General features: G+C 41.1%; 2 protein-coding genes across 3 annotated transcripts; both read left to right on the forward strand.

Moving 5' to 3' along the window:
* Positions 1–1,055: 1,055 nt before the first annotated feature.
* On the forward strand, positions 1,056–7,442 carry LOC121299463 (ligand-dependent nuclear receptor-interacting factor 1-like). 2 transcript variants are annotated; one of them, XM_041227172.1, is made up of 5 exons: positions 1,056–1,206; positions 1,599–2,099; positions 4,017–5,454; positions 5,835–6,107; positions 6,711–7,442. In XM_041227172.1, the coding sequence occupies exons 2-5, from the start codon at positions 2,068–2,070 to the stop codon at positions 7,161–7,163; spliced, it is 2,196 nt and encodes a 731-aa protein (XP_041083106.1). In that variant the 5' UTR covers positions 1,056–1,206; positions 1,599–2,067; the 3' UTR covers positions 7,164–7,442. The 2 variants fall into 2 exon arrangements, with proteins under 2 accessions (XP_041083106.1, XP_041083107.1); XM_041227173.1 differs by having other exon boundaries at positions 1,199–1,286.
* Positions 7,443–9,731: 2,289 nt separating this feature from the next.
* LOC121300318 lies at positions 9,732–15,302 on the forward strand. Its single transcript, XM_041228843.1, has 4 exons — positions 9,732–9,946; positions 11,783–12,868; positions 13,157–13,318; positions 13,701–15,302. The coding sequence occupies exons 2-4, from the start codon at positions 12,086–12,088 to the stop codon at positions 14,079–14,081; spliced, it is 1,326 nt and encodes a 441-aa protein (XP_041084777.1). The 5' UTR covers positions 9,732–9,946; positions 11,783–12,085; the 3' UTR covers positions 14,082–15,302.
* The last annotated feature ends 74 nt before the right edge of the window (positions 15,303–15,376 follow it).

A 15,376-nucleotide genomic window follows, 5' to 3' on the forward strand; every position in this document is an offset into this window, starting at 1 on the left:
TAGCATGTTTAATGATTTTCACAGATGTTGATGAGCACTAATTTTAACACTAGCTATAGGTAGGAAGGGAGAATCAACCCTTCATTTCAAAATCCATATTTGGAACAAAAATGATTTGGGGAAACTTTAAAACAATGTATCGCCACCCAATGCATACCCTTGCAAGATTAATAATAATAATTAATTGCATACACTTTTACAATTGCATGCAAAAAATTATCAGGAAGGTCTTGCCAACAAAAACAGTCTCACCTATTTACAGGCCAAGTTGAATGGAATATCTAATAATTTGTCGAGAGGGTAACGGCTGGTCAGAATGGACGTATCAAAGTGTCTTCCCATGGAATTTGTACCGTGTGACTCGAGGGGAATTGTTACAACATGCTGTTAAGAATCCAAGGGAAGCTGAGCTAAAAAAATAACAAATCTGCACGGAACAGTTGACAAAAAAAGAGAGACTGTGCTTCTAACTACAGTATAATATTCATTACCTGCCCGGAACGTGGGCAATGCTCTTATATTCCTGTCAGGTAAATACACACAAGAAGGATTAACGGTTCTTGATATATAGGTCAAATCTATGCAAGTTATGGGGACAGGGGTATCAATTTTTCAGCAAGCATGAACAAACCAATATTTTGAAATATTCACAGAATTCACCACTTGTTACATATCTGATTTGTTTAAAAAGGAGATAATAAATAAAAACAGACACTTGTTTTAATTTAATTTGTATATATTTACAACAAAAATGTTGAATATGTTGGTCTTTTTTATTTTAGTGGTTGCTTTTGCAAGGAACATATATAAACACTAAACAGTAACATCAGCATATTTAATCACTAGTAGTGCTAATAAATATATATATATATATATATATATATATTATATATATATATATATTTATAAAAGAGATCGTATCTTACAAAACGACTCTGTGGGTTATTACTCGACTTTACTGTATTTTGATGACACATTTGTTTTTAATTTATTAATTAATTAATTACTAAGCAACCTTAAATCTTTTTCAAAGGGTGTAACTTGTGAGCCTGAAGTTCACTCGCTGGCCGCTAGGTGTCCCCATTTCTACTCTCCAAACTCAACTGTCTTTGCCACAGGAAGTAAATGGTTCCTAGACAGGAAGTGGAGTTGTTTTTTTTTCTATTGGACAGCTGGCTCCTGGGGGGAGAAATCGGACCAATCGTGGTAAGAAAAAAAAGCATCCCATTGTCCAATAAAACACTAACTGGAGTTGCATAGAGGGTGCAATCTGTGATATTTAAGAGGTGAGTGTTTGCCTGCTAAAGCAGGTGTGGGCTTGGTTTAATTCATATGCAAACAGGCATGCCCAGCACTGGGGTGCCTGCATAACACTGAAATATTACACAGGCCCTTCTTTGGTTTATTATTCCAAATAACAGCAACGTTTCTCAGTCAGGTTTTTTTTTTCCAATATGGCGTCTTTTTTCAATAAATGTTTTTATATAGTGAATATGGGAATACACAGCATTTATTGATGGCACGCGTGTGTGTGTGTGTCGCTAGTGGTCGTAACCCACGCAGTAACATTGCTCTGTCGGGTTTTCGTTCTTTTGCAGCGAGTTTCAGCCACGGCGTGTGACTCGGGAGTTGTCGCGGCTGTTACTCGGATGTCCGCCCTTTTCAGCGAGTCCTCCCTCCTCCGCCCGAGCAGCGCTGGTGAAGCGCGGTACTGCAGCTCAGGAGACGAGCTCTCTGAAGTCAGAGCAAGTTTTGTGCAGCTGACCAGCAGAAGATGAGATCGGAGAAGTCTTTTCAGCTCCGTGCATTCTAGCCTGTTTGAAACCCTCAAAAGAACAACTTGTTACTCGGATTAGTTGCCAGTATACATAACGTTAACACGTTTTGCTTTTAGGGTTTTCTGTTATAATACATTGTACATTGTGATATACCCTAACAAGAACTACACACACACACACATATAAAACATCCATAACTACCTACCCCCCCAAAAAACTCAATTGAACTGTTATTATTACAAGTGGAGTACTTGCATTCAAATCACATTGAGGATTACTCTTGGCAAATATGAATAACGTAAAGCAAATATCGATCCAAAGGTAAGGTATTAATATATTAATATTTTCCAGGAGTATTTTTTTATGTAATATTATTTTTTGAAATGCACGTTTTATATTGCAATACATATTATTACATGCACATTATGTCAAGATATATAACCGTGTATGCTGTGTCCAGTTGCAATTAGATTTATACATTCTGAGCCCTTGTGATAGCGCTAGTCTTTAGTGGCTGCAAGCGAACTAGTCTGGATAGTAGTATAATGTTTGGTAAAGTCCAGATTTCGGTTATGAAATATTTTGCATTGCTATTTCACTTGTAGTGGTGGGACCCTAGTCCTTTAACTCTTCAGTCACAGGGAGTAGTAAACTAGTTTTGGTGATAATGTTAAACAAGGTGTAGGCAGTGGTTGGATGATGATATTGTTAAATATTGACCCTAAGCACAGTACAGGAGTCTCCATTTAAGAGAACTCCCTTCGGAAACCAACAAAGTGTTCTCTTAACCAAAGTGTTCTTGAAGACAGAGTTGACCACCAGACATAATATGAGCCAATCAGTAAATAAATATTACTTATGTGCATCAACATATGAAATTGACTGAGTAAGAGAAAAGCAACAGGCAAAGTGTATGTTAATAAACTATTATAATAAAGTAACAGGCAAAGTAAATGAACACAGCACCCCTACACACGTTAAGAAATGCAACAGCTCCAGATTGATTATGAATACCTGGACAGGAGCGATATTCAAGACACGCACAACATTATTTGTGGTGAAGCAACTCGGCAGAACAGGAAGGGAAAAAAACAAATTGCTCGGCAACTCGTATCTGATTCAGGTTTTGAAGATGTCTTTGTGATTTGCTTGTCTTTCTCCGTTTTGGAATATCTAAATATTGAAGAGTTAAGGCTTTTTCCTGGTACCTAACGGCCTGCGTGCCCAACAGCAAAGCAGCTGTTTCAGGAGTAAACAACCAAAATGTTCTGGGCACAGTGAAAGGTGGGACTGTGTTTCTGACACCTGTACAGCACCACTTGATTTTCTTGAATGAGAAAGTCTGATCAGCAAGGAACTGACCGCTAGAGTTATAGCTTGCTTTGTTTAACTGAACACAGCTCTAGGGAGAATAAAATATGATAACTCAATACTGGAGTTATATATATATATTGTAGTATTCTGTTACCATCAGCCCCTTCATTGTCTAGGTAAGTGGATTAGTAGTTCTCTTCATTGTTGCCATGCTCTGTAATTAGTGGCCTGCTATGCAACCATTTTGCATGAAGAACACAGTCTGCATGGCCATAGAGTGCCGCCATCTTGATTTTGTATAAAATAAGGTAATCATAGCAACTGAGATCCCATAGATAAAGTAAACCCTAAACCCTAATCCTAACACTCGACAAAGTAAATGGATAAGAAAATCATTTTGAAAACTTAAATGAGCCAAACATATAATTGAAATTAGAGGTTGTCTTTCTGCAGTGTTTTCACCTTTTAGAATGTTATATATGCAGTAACCTTATGATTCCAATACCTTTCTTTACAGAATGTAGTAGCATTATTTATGAAAGTAATGTGAGTGATCTAATGACTTATAGGCTGTGTACTCAAAATTCAGTAAGGGTCATTTTCGTAGGTATCCCAGCTGAGCGTGTAGAAATGGAGAGTGAAATACTGTGTTAGGAAGCATGCATTTCAGCTGGGCCTTTTCAAGGGAATGTGTATTTATGCAAAACATTTCTTTGACTTTGGTACAGCCATGCTGGAGATGACATTTAAATCTAGAGGAGATTGCTTGTGGTATGGGAATGCTCCCTTTGTCGAGTTCGTGTTGAGTTAAGTTCCCGGTCCTTATTGTATTGTAATATTTATTTTTAAAACATTACGGGCATAGAAAGAAAGCAAACGTTGCCCTAATCGATTGATTCTTTTTTTGTTTTAATTCCCTTGTAGCATTGCTGGTGGCATGTATCAGGTACTGCCTGCTGTGGGCGCAGATGGAAAAAATATCTTAAAACTTATTCCGGTTCAGAAAGCTGATGGAAAATACGTTCGAACTGTTACTAATCTAGCAAGCAGTTACAAGCAGGCTGTTGTTGAACCTGCTCGAGTTGTCACGCCAACCAAACTCCGCTTCACCACAACTAACATTTCTCAAAGCCAGCTGCCCGTTCTACACCAAACAAGTCCAATAAACTACATTGTTAAAAGTCCTTCAAATGGACCAGTTGTGCAAAACCAAACGGGGAGAAGGCCAGTCGAGGGAAATGGTACTTTGCCATCAACAAGTTCTTCAGTTCAAGTTTCCCCAGTTCCAGTTCTGCCCAGGCAGAATCAGAACCTGGTTCTGGTACCAACAGGTGTAGTCAATTCTCAGGGCACGTTTTCTATTCATAACCCAAAACACCTGCCTATCACATTGAAGTCATCAGTGTTTCCCAATGGACATCTCCTCCAGATTCCTGTTAATGCAAAAGTGAAGACCGTACCAGCAAGTGCACTGCCACCAGCCATTCAGCAGAAAATACGTGCTGCATCTGTCACTAGCGGCTCAGGAACGCCTGACCCTAAAACCAATTTACAGACTGTTCTGTATGTGACGCCAGTGAACACTGTTAGAATGGTAACAACCAATCCAACCGTCCATCCATCACCTACAGCAGAGTCACAGAACCCGAACCCGGAGAGCGCTCAGCAGTCTGTGAATGATACCCCTGTTAAGGGGCCATCAGAACCTTCTAGGATTAGTAGCTCAAATAGTCAGACTCAAGAGAAACCAATTAAATGGGTTGTGGAAGAATGCCCAGATTCTCCAGCACCGTGCATCGTTCCTATCAACAAGTCCAGCAAAAACAGCATGGCTACAAACATCTTGAAAACCCTGACAACTGTTGAAAAGACTGGGGAAAACACTGCCCCGCCACCAGCCGTTTCCCAAGAAACCCACTCCCAGATTTCATCAGGAAAAGACAATGCTTTGGTCATGTGCAACGGGAAAGTCTTCTTTCTGGCTAAGAAAAGCCCTGAATTAATTACACCACCAGTTCAAAAACAGGACGTTAACGAAGCAGCCCAGAGGATCAATACGGAGACGTTGCAGAGCACTAATTGTGTGGAGCACGCAGATTCTGAAGTCACCTCTACCCAAAACCAGCATTCAGCAACGTCAAGAGCTGGAGTTACAGGAATTACCCGTAGGGACGACGCCACGCCAATCATAATAAGAGATGATGCAGATGATTTGGGCAGCGAGGTTCAGGAAGTTGGCTATTCAAAGCCTGATGTGATATTTGTTTCCTACATAAAACCAAAAAAAGTCGCTGTTGCAAACGTTGAAGGAGGATCCGTTTCAGAAGTACTAACCATTAAAGACGATGATGAACCTGAAAAGGTAATGGTTTTAGAATACTTTGTTTTTATTTCTCCAAGACGCGGTAGCTGTTGTAGTTGTTGTTCTATTCAGATATATGACTTGCTCAAACAAGGTCATCTCAAGATTTCAGAACTTGCACAAACATTAGAAGAATCTCATCGTGCAAACCGTATTCTGGATAAAATAACAGCTAAGGCAGCTGTTGTGTTTGTGTTTAGTTACTTTGATCTTTAATTCTCCAAATCTTTTATCTTCTCTGGTGTGTTGTGTTATTATTTGGTGTTTTTAAGAAACTTTATTTAGTAACATAACCTTATCCATTTATGCAAATATTTTAAGAATAAAAAAGTTCCCTTGTTCTTTTTTTTTTTTTTTTTTTTACATGCACCTGTCTCTAGAGCTCTACAGGCCCAGTTCAAAGATTTAGTGTAGATGTTTTGCAAGACAAGAGCCATCAATGTGAAAGTGATAGCCAGCTGAGGAAGAGGTTTGAAATCACTTCCGATGTTCGAATACGCTTAGAAAAAATTCAACCCCAAATGTTAACAACGACCTCAACACAAACGATCTCGTCAGACGCATCTACAAGCAGATGCCCTCTGGAAAGGATTAGGAAATTAATTCAGGAGTCGAACGTTGTAATCAGAACCAAGAAGAATACTACAGCGACGGTATGGACTTCATTCATTTTACTGTTAATTCATGCTTTGCTTTTTGTCTTGAAAAAAACGTAATGCAACCCAATGCAAGTGCAACCTAGCGTGAAGTTATGTTGACCATGAAGGATCCAATCTAATGATTGCTTTGCTGTGCTAATATATATGGTTCCTGCAGTCAGAAATGTTATGTGTCCTGCTGGCAATCCCACTATCTACCATTGGAAAATGACGCTGTTGGGGTAATAAAGACAATGGGTTATTTTGTAATGTGTCATTTCACATATACCCCCATATCTTTATAACAATTTCCCCAAATCTGATTAAAATTATGATGTAGAATTTATTCCACGTTGACTGTTACCAGCTGTTCTTGGGAACCACTTGACCATTCTGTCTTTTAGAGGTCTAGGTAAAAAATGTAACAGTTATAGTTCTTCAGTGTTAGTGGGTTGTCTTTATAACTTTTGATTTTAACATGTTTTTCATGATTCTATATATATATATATATATATATATATGATATATATATATATATATATATATATATATATATATATAATGGACATTCATCAGTAAAGAATAAGCCTTTTTTTTAACAAATTCAATATTTTCTAGGTTGAAGTAAAAGTTGACGAAGGCAAACCTGCACCACAAAAAAGAAAAAGTGAAAGCAGCTCCCCAAGCTCAAAGAAGAGTAGAGGAGAAACTCCAGAAAGAAACTCTGAAACTGACTGTAGCGCGCCAAGACAGATTACACCTACACCAGAACCGCCTTCCCTATCGCTGCCAGCGGCGAACCCAAGCACATGCATGATGGAAACAGAAGAGGCAGTGCCATCCTGCTCAAACACCCTCGGTACCGTATCTCAGGAGCTTTGCAGCCCAGCAGCTTGGCAGCAACACGTTGTGAAGGCTGCTGGCACCAGTGTGGATGAACAGAGCTTAGTTGTGGCTCCAGTGGAGTTTGATGAAGTTGTCCGAGATGAAAAAATCAAAAGGTTGAAAGATATGTTGAAGCAGCAGGAAGCAGCTGTTGAATTAATTAGGAGTAAGAGACATGTGCCATGAAGCTGATCAAAACAATTGCTGTTTATGTATTTATATAGATTTTTGTCTTTTTTGTAGTAGTATTCCAAAAAAATATACTGTTCCATTTCAATAGCAACAAACATGATTTAATAAATCGAAACTGAATCCGAACCCTTTAGTTAACAGGACCAAGTTATATACGATACATCTGCATTTAATGTTAAAGATATCGTTTAAGTTTATCATTTGATATTTAAACAAAAACATATAAACAGCTGTGTTTGTTTGCCTTTTCGTTGTTTCTAAGTCAATCAGTTACACAGGAGGAAGCAGATTGGTTTTGATTTGCCCTCTTTTTAAATTTAAAACAAATAAATAAGTTACCTCCTTGTGCAGGTAGGCATTAGATATAAATTTGGTTTTATTTATTTATTTATTTTATTTAAAACTTAAAAAAAAAAAAATCCTGTTCCAGAATAACATTTTGATGTTGTCTGTTGTTGTTTGAAAACTTGACTGTTTCTTTGTAATGAAAATGTGTTACAACAGATGGTTCATTGCAAGAGTGCATGAAAGCATTTTTGAGTGTGAAATGATGGGCTGAGCACGTTCACGCAGGCTCTTTGGTATGATGGTCTTGACTGAGGTGCACACCATCTTTCCAGGGAGGATAGCGTCAGATCCTTGAATTCGTTGGTAAAGGTGATAAGGTAGTACTGAATTGAAGTGCTGAATACAGTCACCGTCATTCTTCCACCCAGATAATCCACTGCATTGATATAAAGTAATGGCACCTCAAACAGGATCCTCGGGAGAAATTCAGAAGAGATGAACTCGTCAAAACCATGAACTGTAGCGTGGCGACTCTTCTGTCCTGCCACGGATTCTGTAAGGGAGAAGCCATTGATAGGAGCTGAAATTTTGGGCTCTTCTGAAGATAATTAGCAGGAATACGTGCAGCGTCATACCATGCTGAACACGCCAGATGTGATGGGGTAAATGTGTGTGTGGGAGGGGGGTTGCTTTAAGATGTATAAAAGCAAAATGTATAACAGCTTGTCTTTAAAAAAAAAAAAAAAAAAAAAAAAAATCTTTGGTACAAAACTGTAGGAATGTTGTTTTGCTGATTTACAAGCACCTGTATTAAAAGGTTGGAAAATGCTGCTGTGCTTCATGGTGTACATGGTTTAACAGAGATGAGGAATGCCTGTCATATCCAGATACTGCACTCGCTGTTTATTGTGATTGGACTCATTAGAAATCAGCCCTGAAGTCTGAATTGTGTAACCTTGATAGCTGTAAGGGGCCAGGCTGCCATTAAAAAGCTGGTTTGTGTTTTTATATCGTTGGCAGATGAAGAGATGGTTATTTTCTTTATTTTACACCAAGGATCATGGCGGCCCTGAATCGAACTCTAAACACCCATCAACAAAACTAAGACCATCTCGCCTCAGCAAACTTAGCTCTGCAGTATCCAACTCTGACCTATCGCAGGGTCCGAGGATCCTTGGGAGGAAAGAAGATCCTTGGGAATCTCGCTCCTTTGAAGGACATCTTACAGGGGTGGATGGGCTCTCTGCACTAGAAGGCACGGGTTACCTTTTTCTGTAGAAGAACAGATACATGTTTAGAAGCAGTAAAATGCAAAGAGACGTGATTTTAAAAAGTTTGGAGAAGTGTTTACAGATGAGCATTTTGAGTAAGTGTGCTAAATTAAATTATTTCATCTAATTTCAAAGCTTAAAAATGCAAGCCCTCTACTATGTTCCAAGGGTCCTACAATTATGCCTTCTCCTAACTTGGTGTAATGAACATCTACGCAGAACATCATGTTTGGTGCTTCCTTGGACCGATCATGTGCACGGACCTCGTGTTTCAGGTCAATGCGAAAGCTGTAGCCAAATCTTCAACAGCAGTCAATTACGAATCAATTACCCAATTCAAAGTAAGGGTGAACAACAGGAACTAATGCCAACTCTTTGGAAGAGGAGGCCATGTCAGAATTGACATGAACAAGCGTGCTTATCAGTGTATGATGAACTAACATCACGTCCTAGGAACAGTTCTCCAGAATCGTTGCGCTGAGGTTTACAGAATGCTTTTGACAGTTTTAATGATCGACGAAGGAGCCTTGGATATTTTACAAGTTAATAAGCTATTTAAATAATTGTCTGGTTTCCAGACCTGTCTAACTGTGACACAGTGAGCACAAATACTGTATTATTATCATTATTATTATTATTATTATTGGTGCATTTAAATTATCACAGTGACACTGCCCAGCTGCATTAAATGCAGAACAACGCATGCGTTTTCTAACACGTTTGAGACACCAAAGCCAAGCTATTGTTCCAACATACAGTTTTCAGATTCAAGCTGGCGTTGCTCTTCTCGAAAGCTTTGTTTTTTAGTGTTTTTTTTAACTCTCTGCTCGCCAGCTATTCTTGTTAATCGTTATTAATATAATAATCACGGCGACACGGGGCTGTACCTGGGGGCGGGGAAACCGGGTCATGACCCACGAACTTGTATCACACTGGTTGGAAAAAAACAAAAAAAAAAAGGTCAGAGTTGAGCTTTGAGCCAATGAGAGAGCAGGTACGCCGTTGCTGGGCCAGTCCTACTCGAGTACGAGGCTGTAAAGTTTTGTTTTAGTCTTAGTTTTTTTGCTCGAATGCATGTGCATGGGGTAGCCCGAAACAACCCGGGATCACACCGTGCTAAGCCGCTGCGGTCCCCTTCCCCAGCCCTGGTTTGTGCTGAGTAAGCAGAGCTGCACTGAGCTCTGTCGTGCTTGATTCACGCGTGGAAGCTGTTTCACGGTCAGTGGCTTGTTTGGGTGGGAGGACGCGGTCTCCGTGCCCCCCAGCGCCCGGTGCAGCTCTTACCTGGGTGATGTGATCTCTTCTCTGATTAAACTTTCGCTTACACGTAACCAACTCAATTGCAGACCGTCACTCGAGTAAATTGTGGGATTTCGTTTTTTTTAATGAATCTGAATTTGGATTTATGCTTGTTTTAGGGGTTTCCTCTGCAAACGGGGTGGTTTTGTAGTCGGGTGACGCTGTTGTATAGTTTTTAATCCACTGTATAAGAATATTCTGTCACTTGCTACCCGAGGGATTCGAGTAAGCTCGTATTTTATATATGTACGTGTTTTGTTTTTAACGCAGTGTGATTTGTATCTGATGCCGTTTATAAGACGAGTCGGATAGATGCACGTATTTGCTGATGCTGGGTTATGCTCACGAACAAGCGTGTTCGGGGCTGGCGGTGAAAGATTTGAGCAAGATAAAAGGAAAAGGGCATACAGTCTCTAGACTGCTATGCCAGGTTCTGTGTTCGGTACATATACTATTGTTCAAGCATGTGTGCGGTTTTAAGAGGTTTATCAGACATTGTTAAACGTTCATTGTCTTAATAAACGACAGACCCCGGGGGAACAAAGTGATTTTCAAATATAGAAGCGGGGTACTATGTGGCACCTTCCCGTTTATACCGACTAGTCAACTGTAGAGGGTGCTACTGTGCAAAAAAGAACAAACTGAGTACAACTTTCAGTGTAGGGGCTGCCCAGTTCTGTACGTGAATTTAATTAACTATACTGGGGCCTCCACTGAGGAGTAATTGGTTCATTAAGCAATTAAGAGCCAACTTTGCCCACCCGTGCTCTGTGTTGATGATGCGCTGTGATCTGTGTTGATGATACGCTGTGATCTGTGCTGATGATGCGCTGTGCTCTGTGTTGATGATACGCTGTGCTCTGTGTTGATGATACGCTGTGCTCTGTGTTGATGATACGCTGTGATCTGTGTTGATGATACCCTGTGCTCTGTGTTGATGATACCCTGTGCTCTGTGTTGTTGATACGCTGTGATCTGTGTTGATGATAGGCTGTGCTCTGTGTTGATGATACGTGTTGATGATACTGTGCTCTGTGATCTGTGTTGATGATACTGTGTGATGATAGGCTGTGCTCTGTGTTGTTGATGCGCTGTGATCTGTGCTGATGATACGCTGTGATCTGTGCTGATGATACTCTGTGATCTGTGTTGTTGATACGCTGTGATCTGTGTTGTTGATACGCTGTGATCTGTTATGCAAACTACCATGTTGGGATTATTCTTGTATCAGTTTTTAGTATTTATTTGGCAGACACCTTTTATCCAAGGAGTGTTTCAGGGCAAAGTCAATATTTAAATACAGTATAGTTCATAGTAAGTGCATAATTATACTACTAAAGTACAATTTTGAAATAAGATGCAACTAGTTAGGATTACGACAATGTTATATATCTACAGTAGGTGAGGAGAGTCCGTTACAGAGAGGAGGGTGTTTTCCGTAGAGTGTGCAGGGCGGAGCCTGGATTGAAGTGAGTCGAGCTGAGTGCTCAGCGAGGAAAGATGCCAGCTAGCGGTGGACAGCTCTCTCGAGAGGAGAGAGACAGGGCGATGGTTCTGGGCATTAGGGTCAAGAGAGAGTTTCTTTAGAATGAGGGGGGGGGGGGGGGTTGATGTGAGCAGTTTTGAAGGCTGTGGGAAATGAGCGGTGTTCATGAGGGAGCAAAACCAAACACTGAAGAGGTAATCGAATAAGGAGGTTTGCTTTTGTGTGTAGAAAACCACAAGTGTTCATCTTTTTTTGTTTTTCTTTTTCAGTGCATTATCAACCCGATAGTTTGGAGGGATTATAAAATCCGTTGGTTTACTTTGCCTGGAATGCTAAAATCAGATTACCAGATTGATGCCTCAGCCTTTAACGGTTTGACGTCATTGCACTTATGGTGCAGTAAAAAAGATTGATTTGGATAAAGCCAACCTATATCTTGCATGATGGGGGAAATGGCCAATCGAGTGCCTGTTTACACAGAGCTTAAGCACTGAGGAATTCTGTTCTGCGCAGTAAAATCAATAAGCCATCTGCTGTCCACTTCGGATCCCTGCGCTGAGAGACTCGGAGACATGCCTGCTTCCCCGATAATCCTGGGGGGTTCACTGCTGTTCGACAAACTGCAGATTGAAATCCCAGCTGAAGCGGAACTCAAATCGATCCCTTTGAGATCTTTGCCACCTTTGTTCCGTAAAAAAATGTCCGCGTCCAGTCCCGTTGGGGCCCCCTTGCAAAGCGAGACGTCAGACTGTCCGTCTGTGATCTGCATTTCGCCTGTGACAACTATGGAGGCCTTGAAATGGGAAAACTGTCCTCTCGTTCGAAGTCCGGCGGCTGTTTCCGGATCCACCCCTGCCAATGCCTTGGAAACCGACCGTCTCAAGTCGCCGGACTGGAACGAGAGGCCCAGGGTTAGTGAAAGCCAACAAGAGGCTAGCAAGTGCTGGATGCCCGTGAAATCCTCCAACATGGTGGCTTTCAGGGTCTTGAAATCCTTCATGGACCACCAGCAGTCCGATACAGAGGGAATTCTGGAAGACCTCCTGAGGATCTGCAGCCCCGCAACGCTCCCCGACAGCGGGATCTTCAAGTTTAAAGAGCACTGTATTATAATCTACCGCAGGGTGTACCTCGTTATCAAGAAGAAAGGGACAAGGAGCAGAGCCGAAGTGGAGGTTGTGGTCCCAGCAGAAGAGCCAGCCCGGGTTAACACTACCCAGCAGCATCAGCAAGACAGTCCTGTTTCTCCAGGCGGCGAGTCCCGACCTGCTGCAGGAAACTCCACAGAGCGTTCCACTCGACTGCAAAGACCAGCAAGGATCCAAGAACAGTTCCAGCCACATGCATTTCCACTGGTGTGTACTGTGGGTGGAACTAGCCACCTGCCTACCATGAACAAAAGTCATGAAAAAAAAAAAAAACAACTAGCTCTAAACTGGGGTTAAGTAATTGGGCATGCTAAATTAATGAAAAATGCTTTTTTAAAAATACAAATATTAGTATTTAAAATGTATTGTGAAGCGCATTTCTTTTTGTAATTTCAGTATTAGTTGTCCCCTTGTTGTTTCAGCCCCAAGCCACCAGGGGTCAGTGCTGTAGAGGTTTTGCTCCTGACTGAAGCAGTTGTTTCTTGTTTGATGCAGGATGAAGCCAGCGTGGCTGGAGATTTGATTGGTCGTCGTGCTGCCAGGAGTGACCGTGAGTTTCTGAAGCTTTTCGGGATCAAACAGGAGCTCAGAATCTCAGTGAAACGATGGGAAGAATTGGCCGAGACGAACTGCCTCACAGCAAAGAGAGAGGAAGAGGTACTTTTTTATTTTAAAGGTTCTTTTTATTCTTTATTTTTTTTACATGCAATCAGTTTTCCTATCTCCTTCAATTCATATTTGCATTCTGGTTTATGTTAAATAATGTTACCGCACTAACTGTGATAAAAAAGGTATCATAGTTTTTTTCTCAAGCAAACAGTGGGTAGTCTATGGTTGGTTGCTTTTTTTTAATTATTATTTTTTTTACTCTTAATCTGGGTAGATGATGTGGTAGGTCACATGACCCTATTGTGTTCTCTTTGAAATATCTGAACATTCCCAACAGAAGGTATAATTTACATGCAATGCCATTAATTACCAAGAGAGGGCGCTGCTACAGCAGCACACAGTAACTTGTTTTTAAAATTCTTAAATGCAGGTCAGAGACACGGGGAGAGCGGAGAGTAACAGCAGCATAGAGGATGAGAAGCCGGTGTCCGCGGACAGTCGAGACAGTTCTGGGGGACCTAGCCCCAAGAAGCCAAAGCTGGACTCGCAAGGGCAGCCCAGCAGCCAGCCCTGCCCCGAGGCCTCTGCCCCAGAGCAGGAGGAGAGTTCAGTTAGGTCCCCTGGAGAGGACGGCAGCGGTGGGCCTGCGAGACTGCCCGAGTCCTTCTCTCTGACGGGCACCAGCCCAGACTACAGAGAGGAGTTTGATTTCGATCTGTCTTTACGGAACGAGAAGATAGCCCTCATCAGAAAGCTCCTGAGAGAGAGGGAGGCAGCTGTGGAGGCCATTCGCAAAAGGCAGCGGTTTTAGGTGCAGCGTTTTAAACGGGTAGAGAAGTGGATTGAAGAGTGTTTGTTCGGTTGCAGCTCGTTTGTTGAGATTGTTTGACTTTCATGACCGCGAACTTTGGTTTATTTACAGTTTTGTATTGGTTTTATGCATGTTCTGTACTTTCATCTGCAGTCGACCAATCAAATCCAACTAGTGGCAAAGATTTTTTGTAATGTCGGATATTCGTGTTGCCCTCAATTCTGCTTTATTTTTAAATCTGTTCAGACTGATTTTTTCTGATAGCCCACAATGGTAACTGCCATTGACAAATTGCCAACTCAGATCAACTTGTGCTGTTTGTTTTTTTTTAATTTCAATTCTTTAAATTGTTACTGATTTTGAAAACGAACCAGACTGATTTCAGAGTTAAATGCGCTACGTCCCGGACTGAACCACTGACATCCCATTAATACAGTGTTACCATGGAGACTCGCTCTCTGCATAGCGTTGTGACCCAGTCAGGTATTTCTAGAGGCTGTAATTGCATGTGACCTCCCTCAAGGACTCGGGAGTTTCTCTTCCTGCTGAAAACCAAGTACCAGCCTTCACGTGCATCGAACACTTTCTTCCTTTAGATTGTTTTTATTTGAATGTAGCAGAGATTCAACGAGACAAAGGGGTCTGCTGGTTGGAGATGGGAGGTTTAAACGCATTTATCTGAAAATAAATCAAATTAGAGCTGGACTTGTCTCGCTCACTCATTTATTGTTGAACCTTGTCACCTGAATTTGCAATGGGGAAAGCGGTTCTATTAAATTTAATATGCTTTTGTATATTTTAATATACTACACATCGATGGCAAGGATTTCTTCAAATCAAAATCCAGCATTTATTTTCATGACAACGTGGGCCGCTCAAGGAAGAGCTGCAGGAAGGACTGCGCTCTGATACCATTTAGTGTTGCATGTCTCTCCCATTCCAGTATTGCATGTTGGGCACGACTCGGGCGTCCTGTTCTGGTGGTTTGCGTTTTCTAGGCGTTGTTTTAAACGCTCCTCTGGGAATTGCTTTTCTAGTTTCAGAACGGTAGAGTACGTTGGCTTTTATAAACGTTTCTTTCCACTTTGAAAACGGGTGCAGATTGTAGTGAATGCAGTCTTGGTTCGCTTTCGTTTTAAGTTTTGAAGGTGAAACTGGATACGAAGTAGGTACCTGTGTGAAGTTTTTATTCCCTTTTGTAAATAAAGTCTAGTTTGTTTACTGTTTGGCCTGATTTCATTTGTGTGCGTCTCTGAAACTTCAACCATGTTCTTTATCTGTAGTGCGTAGCTCAG

Source organism: Polyodon spathula, chromosome 25, assembly GCF_017654505.1.
Source record: "Polyodon spathula isolate WHYD16114869_AA chromosome 25, ASM1765450v1, whole genome shotgun sequence".
NCBI lineage: Eukaryota > Metazoa > Chordata > Actinopteri > Acipenseriformes > Polyodontidae > Polyodon > Polyodon spathula.